The 17,533-nt window shown below is 53.6% G+C and overlaps 1 protein-coding gene across 1 annotated transcript; it reads left to right on the top strand.

Annotated features, from left to right (window-relative positions):
- On the top strand, window positions 1-14,602 carry EMX1 (empty spiracles homeobox 1; the record flags this gene model as incomplete). Its single annotated transcript, XM_004369370.1, has 3 exons — window positions 1-199; window positions 5,924-6,108; window positions 14,031-14,602. Coding segments are annotated over 3 exons (552 nt in total), but the record flags the coding sequence as incomplete, so codon positions are not given.
- Between the last annotated feature and the right edge of the window lie 2,931 nt (window positions 14,603-17,533).

Raw genomic sequence — 17,533 nt, 5'->3', positions numbered from 1 at the left:
GGCCGCTCGCTCTACGGTGGGCCGGAGCTCGTGTTCCCCGAGGCCATGAGCCACCCCGCGCTGACCGTGCACCCGGCGCACCAGCTGGGCGCCTCCCCGCTGCAGCCCCCACACTCCTTCTTCGGCGCCCAGCACCGGGACCCGCTCCACTTCTACCCCTGGGTCCTGCGGAACCGCTTCTTCGGCCACCGCTTTCAGGGTGAGTGCCCGCGCTGTGCCGGCCGAGGCGGCCGACCGTTGCCCGCGCTGCGGTGGCGCGGGGGAGGCTCGGGGGCGCGCAGGGCTGTTCAGAAAGTTGTTGCCGAGAAGGCTGCGGATTCCGCGGAGGCCGATTCCTAAGCCGAGCAGAGCCGCGCAGGATCTACCCGCGTCTCTGCCGCATTAGTCTCCCTCCCCGAGAGCCGGGCTGGGACCTCTGATCTTTCCCGGGAACGAAGTCCGTCCCGACGCCAAGCCTGGGCGCATCCTTGGCCCCTCCCCTGGCTCTCCTCGCGGCCTGCCTTGTTCTCTCCCCCGGCTGAGCTAGTCCCAGAGAGTGAAGCGCCTCTCGCCCTCCCTCCGCCCCGGCTGGACCCAGGACCGTACTTCGCTCGCATGTCCATCACCAACTCCCAGGGATCTGCCCTCGTTGGCGCGTCCGGGCAGGGGAAAGTCCACGGCGTGCCCGGGGTCTGTGGGAAGCGGGGACAGCAGGGAGGGTGAACCAGAGAGTTAAAGTTCCTTGTGGAGTGTTCCGCTGTCTTGGGATGTTACTCAACACCCTTGGCCCGACTTCTTCAAGTCACAAGTGCCTACCGGACTCAGGGTGGGGAAGGTTTGCAGTGGCAAACTGACTTCCTCCGCGGCTCGCCCGCTCCGGGATTTCACCCGGCTGCTGGAGGACAGGCGATAGTCCTCCCGGTCAGGGGGCGGGAGCAGAGGGCTTTTAAGGTCGTAGCCAGTCCGGGGGGCCCCCTTGTCTGCACCCGGCAATCGGCTTGCTAATGAAGATCCCCCACTGGCTTTACACACACACACACACACACACACACACACACACACACACACACACACACTCACAGGTTTCAATTATCTGACTTTCCCGAAGGAAAGAGAGTTGCATTTGTTGGAGTTCGTTTTCTTCCTCGAATTTGTTGGAGTTTGTTTTTCTTTTCTTTCTTTTTTTTAAAAAGAGGCTGGCCTTAATTTATGCATTAACTGCTTTGATTTTCGGTTTTGTTAGTGTAGACGGGATCTCAGCCTTGTGAGGTTCCGCTGCTCAAAGCTAGGCAACCCAGTTTTTAGTAAAACAAATGAAAAGGATGTGGCCGGGGCTTTGGCTCTCGGGGCTAATGTGATGGTAGCCAGGTCTACACAGTTAAAGAAAATTGGGTATTTGATACAATTACTAGGATAATAGGAGAAAAATGATCTTTTGAAGCTTTGGCTATAGCTGCTTGACTATTTTACAGAAAGCCGCTTTTGCGGGTCCCGATTTGTCTGACAATTTCCTCAGTCCCACTTGGTCAATATATACCGACCCAGAGAGATGCTACAGAATCAAGGAACGTAGTGACCTGAACAAGAATTTTTGTGGGCAGACTTTTTTCTCCCTTGGACATTTCAAAGATTCGCCCAAATTATCCGAAAAATTGCCTAAGATGTCAACCGGTTTGGACGAGAGTTTCTGTCAATTAAAATGTGTTTATTGATGAAATTGGGGCTTTATTCAAAACTGAGCAAACCACCCCGGTCCTTCGTGGACTCAGTCCCCGGCCTGGGTCTGGAAACTTGGCGTCCGCGGGCCAGGGTGGAGTCACCGCGGTTTGTGAGTCACCGCGGGGCCGGGGCTACGGAGGGGCGGGCGGGTATCGGTCTAGTGGGCAACTGGGGCTCGGAGGAGAGGGCCGGGCGGGTCCTAAGCCCTGTGGCCTCCTGCGGTTCGTCTCGTCCGGAGGCAGCCTCTGGGACAGTGCCCTAGGCTTCGGATCCCACGCCCCAAGTCCACCGGGCCTCCTTTCCCGCCTTCGGCCTAGCCCGCGCGGGCTCAGGGCGCCTCGTGAGAGATCCACCCCGGCTCTGAGCATCCCCAGCCGAGCGAGATCGGACAAATCCTGCGTAAAACCTTCTCAGAAACTGCTGCCGCTGCCCGAGCCATCAGTCCCTGCTGGCACGTTGTCGAGTTGCACAAACGGTTGGATTTTTCTCTCGAGAATCGAGTCTGGATGCGGAGATGTAGCCAAGTGTGGCCGCATATTTGAACCGGGAAATCCACTGGGCACTGAAGGACTTCTCGAACCCTGAGACGCGTTCGCTTCGCGGCCCATCATCGCCCTGGCCGACAGATGCGCGCCCCGGCGGCCGTGAGCCTTGCGGTCTCAGTGGGCCTTGGTGCTGCGAGCCGAGCCGTCCCGGGTCCTCCGGCGCCGCGTTTTCTAGAGAACCGGGCTCTGCGATGCTCATTTCAGCCCGTTTTAATGCAAGAAACGAAACCCTACAGGAACGAAAATGAACATGTCTACGCTCTGTGCGCAGCGTTCTCGGGCGGCGCGGTCCTGGCGCGCAGGGAAGCGGCTTCTCAGCGAAGCGAGGCGGTGGATGAGGAAAAGTGAGCGCGGGATGGTCGGGACCAGGCGGCAGACTCCGAAGCCCAGCCGGCTGGCGACCCCCGAAGGGGAGGAGGGGATGAAAATCGGGAGTTGGCTACATTTCGGTGTCATTTCCCAGAGATCTGGACTTTCCGGCTTGAGAAGCAGCGCCGGGAGGGGCCGCGGGAGACCCTGCCCTCCGGGACCGGCGGTAGTAATGGGCCGGTGCTTCAAAGGACGCCTTTGTTCCTGCAGCAGGAGGGAGATGAGGTTATCTCCGCCGCCTGGCCGACCTCCCCCTCTCCTAGCCCCAGGCTCTGCCACCCTACCATCCGCTCCGATCCCCAAGTCAGCCACGACCTCTTCAGCAGAGACTGCAGCTCGAGCCCCAGGCTCTTCGGATTCCCAGCTCCCACCTCTAGCCACCTCATTGCTGAGTTTCTATTGCTAGTTCCAATCACTGCCTTGAAAGGACCCGCAGAGAGAGGCTGTAGGAAAACGGGGGTGGGTGTTCAGTTTCCAGTTCCAGGGAAGGCTGTGCCGGCCCCTTTCCACCTGTCCTTGCCCAAACTGACAGCCGTTCCGCACTCTGGAATTACGGCATCCAAACCGGGCCGCACTCCAGCCCTTAGCTTGCTCTGTCCTTGTAGTTCAGTCGAGGGAAACTGAGACCGTGATTGGTATGGTTGAGGCTTTCTCCCCACAGGTCAGAGTGAACTGGACCCAGGTACCTACGGGCCTAAGGCACCGGCCTCGGCCTTACAGAAACATGGAACAGTTGGTCAGTTTCTTACAGGGAAAAGCCTGCTTCTTTAAAAATCGAATAACCTGTTATTGGCTTATCAGCACCTTGAATAATTTTCCAACATCCTGTTTCTTTGTGGTGGAGTTGGAAGGACCCCTATGTTTCTGTACCTATGTATATGTACACAGTCTGCAGGACACATGCCATCCACCCATGACAGGACAGTACAGGTAGAAATGAACTGGGGCCATTTTCTCAGTGAGGCAGACCCAGAGCAACCTAGGTTGTTGCTTGCATCCTCCACTTTGGGTTTAGAAAGACAAACAGAGAACTCCAGCACACAAGTGACTGACACACTAGACTCACAAAACAGCCATCTAGTCACATACACTGGGGCTTTCTCGGCCCCTTGTCACCCTTCAAGCCTCTGCATCTCACTCACTTCCACCTATGGGCCCTCTCTTCACTGCCACCTCACTTATGACCATCCTGGAGCAGCCAGCAGCTGAGGATTGGGAATGCTGGGCTGAGCTAGGCTTTCTTTCTCCCTTTCTGGCTCAGCTGTTCAGAAGAAACCACTGCTGGGACTTCAGTGGGGCTCAGAATGATGTTGTTTTTTGAAGCAATTCATTTTAACATCTAAAAGAAGTGTTTGCTTGCCACCTACCCCCTCCTTTCCATGGCCTTCCATACTGGCCCACACCCCACAGACTTTAATCCCCCTAATTTCTACCTAGAGCAGGCTCCTCCTTTCTCTCCCTTTTAGCCTCTCTGCCAGACCACCTCCCCTGACCATCTGTCCCTTCTGCCATCCCAAGTTAAACTTCTCTTCCTTAAGTCAGGTCTGAGAGTCTTGGTCCTGCTGCTACCTTGAAGGGCCTAGTGGGCTGGGTGTCCCCCCTCCATCTCCCTGTGGTGTGATCCCGCCCCTTTTTGTAACAGGACAGATCCAGCTGAGATGGATAAGGCAACTGGAGGTCAGTGACTTCTTGTTGGGGGCCTTGATTCCCCCAAGATACTAGCCCCTCATCCTTGGGAAGCCCTGTTCCACAGAAAACCCCAGTCTGTCTATGTGTCCAAAGCCCAGGATTTGGAGAAAGTAGGGTCCAGTGGTTTCCACAGCAGGGAGATGTGAAAAATTACCTGGAGAGTTTATCTCAATTAGGTGCCTTTCCTTCACTTACATAAATATTTCCAGAGATGGGAGATGTCAATTGAATTATCCAGATAATTGTCTCAAGAGCAAAACAACAGGTCAATCTGAGTCAAACCAGTGGCCATTGAGTCAAATCAGTGGCCATCTCTCTGAATAAATTAATTGGCTCAGTCAGTCTCAACAGCTAACTCTGTCAAAACATTCTGTAACATTCCATCTAGGGCTGTGTGTTGTTGTTGGGTCTGGGGGCTTTTATGTGCATGGAGTTCCCTGGGTGATGTTGTCAGGGACTGTTTAGAGTCTGTTAGCATGTGTTATTGCACTAGGGACTATGTGAGGGCCCAGTAGAGGCTTTTTGAGGCTGGGGCTGTGGGTAGAAGCTTGTTTTAGCCTCTGTAGTTCCTGATCCCCCACCTCCACCCTAGCCTCATCCAGTCCAGTGTCAGCTCCTTCTCCTGTATGTGGGAGCTGAGTCCCCATGCTGGCCAGCATTTGCCAAGGGACAGTCACACCCTTTGAAAATCCAGTACAGTAAATGGGAGAACAAGACAGTAGGGAGGCTGGAGCATATATTTACACACGCCCATGCAGAAACCAATATATCTATCTATATTAGAGAGAAAGATGACATCTAGATATTTATACATGGGTTTCTTCAGCACTGGGCTATTCAGGGATGAAGCAGGGCCTTTTCCTACCAGAAAGCGGTAAGTCTCCTGTGGGGAAGGGTTTTACTCTAGAGGCTGGACCTCTAGGCCACCTAAAGGCCTGGGGAGAGAGAGATGGGGAAAGTGGAAGAAAGGGGCTGACCTTAGACCTCCAGGTGCTGCCTGGACATTGACCTAGCCCTTTTCCACTTACAAGAGAGAGCTCGTGCCTGCTGGCAGGAGTTTTCAACGAGTTAGTAGCCTGAGCGTTTAGCTGCAAGGCTGATTTAAGCACGGGTGAAGAGAAAGCTCCTTGGGTATGGTCTAGTTCCTGAATCTGTTTGGCATGGAGATGTCTTGCAGCATTGATGCTCTCCTTATTGCCTTCCTGATACCCTGTCCTGCCTCTTGGTCACTTTGAGGGAAACGTATAGTGGAAAGCAAATCATTCTGGGGCCCAGGGACGAGGGCAGCGTCGCTGGGAAAGGGTAGGGGAAAAAGAGCGAAGGGAATTTTCCACATCTTGGGCTGGCCAGCGCCTCACTAGGCCCGGACCTGCCGCTTGGTTTGCTGAGAGGCGATTCCGGAGAACCCGGGTGGGGCAGCTCCCGGACTGTGGGGAAGAATATGGGAGGGGAGCTGGCTTAGAGAAACGCGACAAAGGGGAAAAGGGAGGAGTGGGGGCGTCGAGGATTGGAGAGGGGAGTGGAGCCTCAAGGGCATGTGGGAGCCCCGCGAGGGGGCCGGCTTGGCTCACGGCGCCCCTTCTCTCTGTCTGTACCTGCGTGTGTTGCCTTCGCGGCTGCAGCGAGCGACGTGCCCCAGGACGGGCTGCTTCTGCACGGCCCCTTTGCGCGCAAACCCAAGAGGATCCGCACAGCCTTCTCGCCCTCACAGCTGCTGCGGCTGGAGCGCGCCTTCGAGAAGAACCACTACGTGGTGGGCGCTGAGCGCAAGCAGTTGGCCGGCAGCCTCAGCCTCTCCGAGACTCAGGTAATAACCCCCTCCACGCCCACGGGCGCCATGCTCTGCGCCCTGCCTTGCGCCCAAGTAGCCACGGGGGCTGGCGGGTACAGGAGCGGCCCTGAGCTTCCCAGCCTCCCTCAAGTTCTCTCCCGCTCAATTGCGAAGGCCACCCTCATGGTGTTCCCGCTAGGCCTGTCTTTAGCACTCCGTCCCTCTGACTGTTCAGCCACGCTCAGACTGCAGGACTTGTATGGAGCACTAAGGACCCAGCAGGAGGCAGAGAAAATGCAAATCTTATACCGAGTCCTGCTCCTAAAGCCCATAAGGAGGTGCCAGGTTATCAGGGGGCTGGGAGCCCCCATGCCCCAGTCACTCCCGGGCAGCGCCAATGGACACTGGAGCCGGTCTCAGCCCTCTGCTTCCCGCAGCCCTTCTCCTGATACTGTTGTGGAGCGCTAACGATTTTGTGAGATGACCAGGCCCTCCTGTACTGACTTCCCAGCAGTTTGTGGGCACAGCTGCCCACAGCAGATGCGGTATGAGGAGAAGGCCTGTGTCCTCAGGCCATAATAAACATGAGAAACAGAGGTGCCTCAGCCAGAGAGGGGCCAGCACCTGCTTGGGGTCCGAGCTAGCACTGATGCCTTCACAGGCCGGCTGGCAGCGGGTCTGGAAGCCATGGTGGATGTACATACTGGAGCATCTGAGAGGCCTGGAATGGTGGAAAAGTAGACTCGGGGTACTCAGGGGCTGCTTTCAATCGCTTGAAGGGCTGTCGAGTGGAGGAGGGAATAGACTCCTACCCTGTTGGAGAGGTTTGAGCTGGGTAAATTACAGTTACCATGTAGTATTTTTGTAATTGGTATAGTTAAACATTGTCAAATAAAATAACTAGAAGGGAGTTATAGGGAGGCAGATTTGGGTCCGTTGTAAGTAAAGGCTTTGCCATAATAAATGCTGCCCGGAAGCACCACCTAAGCTCTTGGTCGGTGTCCATTCGAAGTGCTGGAGGGACTGAAAGACCCTCCTGTGGCTGCTGTCCGGAGGAGGACTTCAGTGTCTGGCTGGGCCTTGGGAGACCTTCCTCTCTGCTGTGCCTGCCAGCTCCCAGACTTTGGAGTGAGAGAGGCTGGCATGCGGCTAAGCAGCTCCTGCCTCGCCAGCATTTCATTGTCAGCTCCCTTTTCCGCCTCGCCTGGCCCCTACTGTCCTCACCCCACCCTAGTCCGGGAGGGTGAGAAGACACCCGGGCTGCCGCGCCTCTCCCGATAGCAAGCAGCTCTCAGGTCCTGTCCATTAGGGGGTGGGGAGGCAAGGTTAGGAAGGGGGCCTAGCTGAGGAGCCTGGACCCTCCTGGCACCCCCAGCTTCCTGTGGCCGCCCAGCCCTCTCATCCTCTAACTGCATTTGGGCATCTATTGTCGGCATCGTATCTGTCCAATGCCTCACTGAACAGCCAAAGAATCGCTCCCGACTTCTGTGCAGGGGTGCGTTTTCAGATATCCTAGCTGGGCTATTCTAACTGCAGAGAAGAAGCTTACAAACAATGGAATTAATTTTAAAAACATTTTAGGGAAAGCTATTTTAAAAAATAAGTTAATAAATAACACCCCCTTTCCCCTCCCACCAACGTGTTTTCAAATTATTGTTTAAAACAAGGTGTCAATTTAAGAATGGCGTTCATAATTAACTTCCTTTAAAAAGTAATATTTATTAAGTTTTAATTGTAGAAGTGTAAGAAAACAAAAACGGCTTATAATCCCACCACCCACAGATAACACTTGTTGAAATTATGTCATTGTTTTTAAACTTTCCGTTTTTTAGCTCAGTAAGAGCATTTTTAATTAACCTCCTTTCAAACTGAATCTAGCTGCCTGTCAATATTTGCTGCTATTAATGCCAGTTAGTAAATGAACTAGTTTCATTTTTATTGAGATGTTTCAAACATATATTTTAAAAAACCAGATAGATTAATATACTGTATCCAGCTTAACTAGTTATCAAAATCCATGGTCTATCTTATTCCATCTATAAATGGGCTGCTTTTTGCATATGGAATAACAACAACAACAAAAATAGAACTGGGGGAGGTTTGATCCTTAGAAACCTCCTTGTGGGAGGTGGGGGTTGTCTTTGCAGGTGATGGGCCCTGAGATGAGAAGACAACTGGGCAGAGCTCCCCAGTCAGGCAAATGTGATTTCAAATGCCTGCTTCCCTGCTAACTGTGACTCTGGGAGGGTTACTCAACCTGAGCTTCAGTTTCCTCATCCAGAAAATGGGTTGTTTGAGGATTAAAGGCACCTAATATGAGCTCAGGAGTCCCTGGGTGATGCAAACAGTTAATGTGCTCAGCTGAAAACCAAAAGATTGGAGGTTCAAGTCTAACCCAGAGGCTCCTTTGAAGAAAGGCCTGGCAATCTACTTTCAAAAAATCAGCCACTGAAAACCCTATGGGGCATAGTTCTACTCTGATACCCAGGGGGTTGCCATGAGTTGGAATCAACAGCAACTGGTTTAATAGGAACTCAAAGAATATTAATTCCCATCTTCCTCTCCCCTTATTTAAAGTAATATGCCAAGTTAGCCCCTTCCTCTCCCCTCGTTTAAAATAACCTGCCAAGTTAGTGTCATAATCAGATCCAAACTTGGGCTTCCTGACCTTCCAGTGTTCTTTCTGCCACACTGTCACCATCATCAGAGCTTTGTATTCACCTTGTAAATTATTATCTGGACCTAGGCTATATCATTAACTAATTATCTATCCATCGCTCAGTATTTACAAGCTTACCTGTCATTTCCAGCTATCATCTATTTGTCAAGAATCACTCACTCCCATCAACCCCCTGCCATGTATTTCTATGTCAATATCTATAGTTGTCTCTCAGAGTTCTCTAATCTGTCCCCCACAGATAGCTGTTTTGTATCTAGCCGTCTACTTCTGTCTGCTCTCATTAAACCACCTCCCTAAGGCTGGCTAATTTATATTTTCCATTAATTATGTTCTTCTGAACAATAACTTCCATTTACCCATCAGCTGATTATCTCTTTACCATTTATATTGTATTTTCTTCTGTGCACCTACTGTTCATCTCAGACTTTCATCTCTATAGATCTGTTTAGTAACTGACAGAGAATATATTCATCTGTCTGTTAATGATTATCATCTCATTGGCTCTGGCTTTGCCGTCTCCCTGGGCCTCAGTTGCCATATCTGTGTGATAGTAAATGAAATGAACTCCAGGGTTCTTTCCACCCCTGAATTTCTGTGGCTCATCTATAGTTTACTTCTCTGTTTCTCTATAATCCCTCCTCCCTGTGCTCAGAGCTCACAGTATATCTCTCACCTATCATAACATGCACGGGCCTTTGCTATTATTACTTGTTTAATTATCAGCCTTGCCCACAGGACCAGCTTCCCAGATCTGCAGACCAGCTCCCACAGAGATCTTAAAATAGAGTTTCCTGGGCCCCACCCAGGAGATTCTCTTAGGAGGTCCAGGATGGGGCCCAGGAAAGTTATTTTTAAAACAACTCTCTGGGTGATTCTGATGAACAACAGGTCTGGTTGTCTTAACTCTGGGAAGCAGAGGCCTAGCCCTTCTGTTTCTTGCTATACCCCAGGACCCAGCTGAGTGCCACCAAGTAGATGCTCAGTAAACATGCATTGAATGAATGAGAAAATTTCTCTTGATTCCACATATATCCATATATTATCAGTCATTCCTCCTTGCTCTCTGCTGTCACTGCTCTCTCCCTATCCCTCTCCTTCCATCTTTCTCTTGCACTTTCACAGCTGGTTGTTGATCTAGATAATGCAAACAGAAGTTCATGGATAAAACTTCCGGGAGGGTTAAGCAGATCAGTGTGTGGGTTTTAGCCCAGAGCTCAGAGGTCTCTCTATATGCCGAAGCTTCAGCAGGGGTGTTGGGAGGTGGGCAACTTGAACTTCTTTGTTGGGGTTGGGCTGTGTGTTTGGTGGAGAGTGGGGAGTTTGTGCTGGGATGGCCAGTGGGTCAATCTGGGAGGTGGAGAGAGGGGCCCTGGGCAAAAGCTAGTTCTCCCTTCTGGCGTTAATTACTTGTTCCTCACTGCTTTGGTGCAGCCCTGGAATCTGACCAGAAAAATGCCTATCCAAGCCTCAGTCCTGGTGGCTGGGTGGGCAGACCCAGGCCTGAGTCAGATCACAGCCTTGAGTGTGGGGAGTGTGTGTGATGTGTGTGTGCCCACAATGTGGGGCACATATTGGGTCATGGGTTAGATGATGTCATATATACACATTAGGTGCTAGAAGGCAGTCACATGACATGGAGTGCAGGTTCAGGTGACCTAATGGTAATGACCCTTGCATATGTGCTTGCTTCTATCTATGTGTGTGTGTGGGGGGGGTGGCGGGGGGCATTTGGTTGCTCTAGGCTGATCAATCTGTTAGTTTCCAGCTGCCCCTTCTGCCCAGCCCTGACTTTGGCTACTCTGTTGGGCAAGAGTCCACCCACAGGCCCTATTCAGAGGCAACCAGAAGGAGTGGTTATTTTGGTTATTTTCTAGGCCAGGCCGTGGGAACATCTGAACAGGGTTTTGAAGCCTAAGTAAGAGTTTTCCAGGTTGGGTAACTCAGACAAAAGCAGAGAGTCTTAGAAGGATCTGGTTTATCTTAGAAACTCACTGAAATGGGGACTTGGGAGACCACAAGGAAACTCTCCTCAAACCCAGAGGGGTCAGAGATAGGTGAGAGGGGTCCTCCAGCCGACATCCCAACTGTGCCTTTTGGGGGAGAGATGAGTAGTGGGTGGGTGTGTGTGGCAGAATAAGCACAGCCTCCTAAGGCTGACTTCTGCAGAGCTGGGGCCAAACCATGTGTGGACCAGTTCCTTTTCTCTTTTCAAGGAAAAAATTACTATTGTCATAAGTAATGCATTAAAGAACATCCAGAAAAGTAGAAAGAAGAAAGAAAAATCACCCATACTTTTGGTACATTTCCTTCCAGTCTTTTTTCCCTGAAGCATAGATTTTGTTTTTCCATGGTTGTGATTGCACTGTGCCAACACTGTGCCTCCTGCCTTTTCCACTGATGTTATTAAGTCATAAGCACCCCCCTGTTATTATATAGTCTTTGTAAACAGCATCTGGACACTCAAGCCCAAGGCTGTTCTCCGGAAGATAGCCAGGCTGTCTAGGGAGAGAGTTTATGTCCGCAGGGATTGCATACTCTGTTTCTAGAAAATGCCTCCTTGACCCCAGGAGTTTTCATGGAGAAAGTATTCAGAATCACCTTTCACTTGGGTAGGCCAGGAAGCTCCCCTGGTCTGAAAACATATCCTGTGCCTGAAATTCCACCACTGAAGCTTTTCTTCTTCGGGCAATGTTGCTGGGAAAGGGTAGCATGCTGGGCTCCAACCCACTAGAGGTTGGTGTGATTGTCAGATTCTGGAAGGAGGCTTAGGAGTATAGGCGGAGGGAGAAAGGTGCAGGAAAAGGTCCTCTGTCCCTGGTGCTGCCCAGGGCTGCCCTGGATCACCCCCAATGCCAGGTCGGCCAAGCCCAGCCCGGAGCCCGCCAGCTTGCGCTTCCCAAGAATGACGCCCCAGCCCTGCATCCAGCCCTGAGTCATGCACATGCCTTGCACAGGAGGCAGGGTGAGCTCACCCGCCTACTGGCTGGTACAGCCACAGTGGGCTCCAGGGCGGGGGGCAGGGGCCAGCCTGGCTGCCAAATGGTTGCACCGAGAACCACCCAGCGCCCAGCCAGCGCCCTGCCAGCCCCGAGACAAGCAAAGGTGGGCATGGGATCCGGAAACCCTGCACCGAGAGCATCTGCCATCCTCCCCTGCCTACCTGAGGTGAGGCATGCAGGCTATGGGTTTGAACCCTGCACTGGAAATGAGGGAAGAAGTCTCCTTTCCTCATATGGTCCATCAAGGCCAGGCACCCCCTCTTTTGGGGCTAGGCCTCTCTGTCCCTGGCTGGCTGCTCTGTGTAGCACTGAACACTGGCTGTCCCAGCTCCATCCTAGTGCTCTGGAACCAGGGGCAGGTAGGTGCTGCAGTGGCAACTTGGGGAGGGGAAGCCCTGGGTTGGGTGGGCTTTGTGGAGGGGACAGCGAGGAATGTCTGGGAAGGAGAGATATGAGGATAGGGTGTCCTGGGCATGAAGGTGCTCCCTGGGCCCAGAGGTGAGGCCTGCTTGTGGCTGCCGCTGCCTGGCTTTGTGGCTAAGTTCTGTGCTTTTCACCCTTCTTAGGAAGTGGGGCCTGGACGGGGTAGTCTTTCTGAGAAGCACTGCCCTCAGCCCTTCCCAGGGTTCAAAGACTTCCCCTTAGCAGTCCCTGTTGCTGCCAAAGCTGAGGTCCTCACCACCATTCCACACTCACCACTTGCCACGTGCACAGTCACCATTGATCACTCAGCTGCACTTGGCAGAACCTTCTTCCTCAGCTCCAGGACACCACTCACAGCTCATACCTGCCCTCACTGTATCACCTCCCTCAGTGACCCTCTGGAGCAAGAGTACAGGAGGTGCCCCAGGGTTGCAAGGGCCCCAGAAAGCATCTCTCCTATGGGCCCAGAGAGGGGAAGAGACTTACCCAGGGGTCAGTACCCAGGCTCCTCCTCCCAACTCTGAGGATGATAGTCTGGCCTGTCTCTGTAAAGAACTGTGTAGTCATGTGGAGCGGACAGACGAAGGCTTTCTCCACAATCAGCAAACACTAAGACTAGTTAGGGAGCCAGGACCACCCTCTCAGCTTATGCACAAGAGGATCTTAAGGGCTGTGTTCCAGACATTGAGCAAATGCTGGAAGAGGAGGGAGAAGAGAGAGAGAAGTGATTCGACATGGGACTAAGTCTGGGGAGACTTCCTGTAGGAGGTGGGCTTAGAATAACAGATCTGCCCCCCTTCTTCCTTCCTCTATGCCTTCTCCCCATCCCATGGAGGATGGTTGTCCAGTCTCTGTTTGAACTTCCTCCCATCGGGGCTCTCACTGCCTGACACAGAGGGAAGGGCCCTCCCTCACTGTGCTTAAAGACGAGCTCAATTCTGTCGCTGGTATATCTTCTACAGCTGGGTGGGCCGCAGAGGCCAGGGCTGTGGGGGCAGGAGGTCCAGAGCTGCCCTGGAGGGCAGAGCGCTTGCCAGGGGGTGGTTCTGGCATGTTCCCTCTTCGTCCTCCTCTGTCCAAGGAGGGTGAAGTCTCTGTTCTGGATTTCACACTATCCTGAGGAGCTGGCATCCAGGAGGCTTTGAGGCACCCCACCGCCCAGCTCCACTTCTGATGTGGGGGAGACGGAGTTCCCACTAAGGGCCCCCCGGTGAAGCCAATGACTGAGATAGCATGGGAGGTTAGACTTCCTGGTGGGGTCTGTGCCCCAGGAGCTGACCTGGGCACTGCTCTGGGCACGGACACTACCTCCTATTTATGTAGCCATGTCCACACTGCCTCTTTGTGCAGCAGGTGGCTGGCACTGACACCCTGGAGACGCACAGGCCAGCCCAGGGCATGGGGACCACAGGACCCTCGGGAACCTGTAAGGACCCATGCCAATGGCTTTTCATATATTCCTTCATTTACTGTTCATGTCAACACTGTGAAGGAGCAATTATTATCTCCCTCCTAGAAAGCAGTGGGGACCCAGGTCTGCCAGCTCCAAGGCCTGAGCCCCCTCACCCCCCTATGCTTTTCCCCAGCTCAGGAAGCAGGATGCTGGTCTGAGGAAGGATCCCTCCTTCCAGGACTCCCTCCCTTACCTCTACTTGAGAGGGACAGGAGAACCGCCCCTCTCTCTGGCCCCAGGTTGCACCTGGAAGAGCCGTTCCCAGGCCCATCAGGTGGCAGCTTGCCAGAGGAGAGGACTGGCCGTGCGTGGCTCCCAGCTCCACCTGAGTGCTGAGGCCCAGTGGCTGCTCCGAGGGCCTCCTGGGTGTTTCTCACCTGTGCCCCTTCCCTCCCCGGCCCAGGTGAAGGTATGGTTCCAGAACCGGAGGACAAAGTACAAGCGGCAGAAGCTGGAGGAGGAGGGTCCCGAGTCTGAGCAGAAGAAGAAGGGCTCCCACCACATCAACCGGTGGCGCATCGCCACGAAGCAGGCCAACGGGGAGGACATCGATGTCACCTCCAATGACTAAGGGCAGGCAGCCATGAACCCACGAATGCAGACTGCTGTTTGCTGATGGCCAGGCCCCCTGGCAGCGGGGGCAGCTGGACTCTGGTTACTCCCCTGCCGGGCTACAGGGAGGCCTTGAGTCACAGCCCCACAGGGCTTGGAGCCTGGGGCCATCATTGACAGAGGGACAAGACATGGGCTGGCTGAGGCCTGGGGCCACTCGGCCATCTCCTCGGAGAGCCTTCCTGCCTGGGTCTACCGCCCACCACCGCAGCTTCCCAGCTGCTCTCCATTTCCTCTCTCTTACCTCCTTTTTGTTTTGATGCATTTCGGTTTTAATTTATTTTCCAGGCGCTCACTGTAGTTCTTAGTGATCCATTTGTGTCTCCCTTCCCTATGGGAATAATAAAGTCTCTCTCTCCATGACTTGGGCATCCAGCTCCAATCTTAGAGCCTAGGAGCCTGGGGTGGTGGACTTGGAGGCCAGTGAAGGGTGGCTGAGCAAGCTGGCTCAGGGCTTGGGAGTCTAGGCTGGACACTGGAGATTCAATTCATTATAAGTCCTTTCTTTCGTTGGTGGTCAACACTGGTCTCTAGCCCCAGCTCCACAGCAGAAAAAACTGAGGCTAGACATAGGGAAGGACCTCCTTGTATCTTGAGCAAGGCTGGGTTTGGGTCTTTCCAAACTTATTAATGGCCCAGGTGGGTCAGAGAGGAGAGAGAGAGGGAGCTCCCCCATGCTTGTGGAAGTGGAGACTCTGGACTCTCACCTTCTGGTAGCTTCTCCAGTGGAGGAGGAACCAGAGGAAAAGGGGGAGCCTGGGGGGCTGGATAGAGGGGGAGCCATTCACAGAGGCTGACAGTCCCAGCACCAAATTCTAGCCCCACCAGGATGCTCACCTGTCCTCGGAGAGCCCTCTGGTTAAAGCTTCAGAGACATGGCTTGAGGCTGAGCCTGCAACCTGTCCTCAGGGACTCAGGACTCTCCCACCCAGAAAAGAGCTACAAGGCAGGGCCCACTGAGCTCTTTAGCTCACCTGCTGCCCTTCAGTTTGTCCACTTGTCTTTCCTACTTGGCACCATTTAAGGTCTCCCTCCTGAAAAAGCAAACACTGTATTCCTAATAGCCTTTCCCTTAAGATGTCCAGACTTGTCTCCACTTCTTCACCTCCCATATGCTCCCTACCTTCTGCTCCTTGGCCTCTGCCCACTACTCTGCTGATGCTGATGACACTCACCAACCACAGTCACCATCACTCCCTTGTGGCCAAGCCCAGCTGCCTCCCATCTGGGGCCACCTGCTCCTTGCTGAGCAGGATTGGCACGGGAGCCATTCCCACAACTCCCACCCCTCTGCCTTCATGTTGGTACCTGTGACACCTCCTCCTCCTGCCCCTCTGAGTTCTCCCCAGTCTCTTCCCTGCCTCCTCTGCCTCTGTCCACCCCAAGGTTGGTCCTTGGTCCTCCTGCCTCCTTACTGTGACCTCTGCCTGGGGGGTTTGCACCCACTTCCAGAACTTGCCCTTGGCTCCTAGGTCCACACCTCCAGCCGACCTCTGCTGAACCAGACCCACTGAGCCAGCTGCCTACTGACCTCCACGTCCCTCAGCACCTCAAACCCAACCTATCCACAGCTGGATTCATCTCCCCACCTGGTCTCCTCCAGGATCAGCCATCTTGGCAAATGGCATTAGCCATGTACACTGCTTCCCAAGCCATAAGAAACCTTGGACTCCTCCTTATTCTGCCCCTCCTTCCATTGGCATCTACCATCTTGAGTCTAGACTAGCTTCCCAACCATACCACTTTAGCGCAGCACACCTCAGCTTTCCCTGCCACCTGCCCAGGTCTGCTCCTTGGGTGAGCAGTGGGCGTAACGAGGATGAGGATGAGACCCCTTTCAAAGGAGAACCTCCATGCTGAGGCTAGCCTTCTCTTCTTTGAGCCCAAATAGGACCACGTCATTCCTTTTCTAACTCCCCCACTTTGCTCCCACTTCTAGTCCACCCTTGGCCTCTCCTACCTCGTTCCTGGTGCCCTCCACATCAGGCTTACCCATGTCTGCCGTCCCTGACAGAACCGTGGGTTTCCTTTGCTGTGCCTTTGTATATGCTGTTCTTCCTGCCTGGAGTGCCGGTGAGCACACCATGGGTGCTTGATAAATGTTGAATTCACTGGAAAGGTGTCAGAGGCCCAGCCCTACTGCCTGGGCACACACAGGAATTCAAGCACAGGAGGTCCTTCTGCTAGGAACACAGACTTGGGTCCTGCTGCGACCATCAGTGTCTCTCCCCACTCTCTGCCCACCTCGCTTATGACCAGCCAATGCTAGAAACCAAAGGTCTTGGTCTCATCCTGATGTCCATCCCCCTCATCAACCACCTCATTAACTAGGAAAATTTGTCCATCACATCTTGAAAGCCTGAACCTGCGTAAGTCCAAGTTCAACCACATGGTAGACTCTCACTGCCAAGCAGGTCGGAGCATGTAAGTACAGGTGGGGTGAAGGTGAGAAGTACTCCTTTTGGCCCCCGTAGGGGGCAGAGGAATGGTGAGCTGTTCCCTCAAGATTCTACCTCACTTGGTTGGGGGAGGGAGGACAGGCAGATCACAGCAGAGCACCCGTCATCCAAATAAACGGCTGGAAAGGACCCAAGCAAACCTGTCACTCTCCCTAGGCCAGGCCTGTGAGGGGGTGGGGCGGGGAGTCCCCGCAGCATTCCCATCCGTCCCCCATGTTGTGCCTCTCCCTGCAGACGGTAAATATTGGTGTTGTGACTTCATTAATAAAGGCTTCTGTGAGCCTGAAAAACATGGAATCAGGATGAACTATTTTCTGAGCTGTGGGCTTGCCAGGTTTGCTAATTTGGGAGTTTCTGGGCCCTATCCAGGGAACAAACCAAAGTCTCTCTCGAAGAGACACAGATGCAGCTGAGAAGGGGAGAAGAAGACAAGGAATGCTGCTCCCTCCCTCCCCCACCTGGAGATCAGGGCCCCCGCAGCGGGTGAGGATGGGTGTGGACGCTGGCCTGCTGGTGTCCTCAGGCGTGCAGGGAGATGCTCGGCCAGGCCTTCATTGAGGGGCCCTGGGTCAGACATTTCCTCTCAGCTGAGCTGGCCTCCCTGGGAAGCCTGCAGAACCATGGCATGGGGTAGGTAAGAGCACCTGTGAGAACTCCAAGTCGCAGCGACTTACGGAGGGAGTGCAGCGGAGCTGTTAACTCTCTTGGCCTAGGCCACATGTCTCGCCTTCAGGAAATGATCTTTGCACATCCTCTTGTCCATAGGACTTCCCAGAATTAGTCCCTACGGCCTTCACAGTGTCATGGCTCATGCTTTTAGCATCTCTGCATAGAT

This window comes from Trichechus manatus, unplaced genomic scaffold, assembly GCF_000243295.1.
Source record: "Trichechus manatus latirostris isolate Lorelei unplaced genomic scaffold, TriManLat1.0 scaffold00004, whole genome shotgun sequence".
NCBI classification, from domain to species: domain Eukaryota; kingdom Metazoa; phylum Chordata; class Mammalia; order Sirenia; family Trichechidae; genus Trichechus; species Trichechus manatus.
The sequence above is the reverse complement of the archived record's forward strand: the minus strand, read 5'-3'. Positions and strand labels throughout refer to the sequence as shown.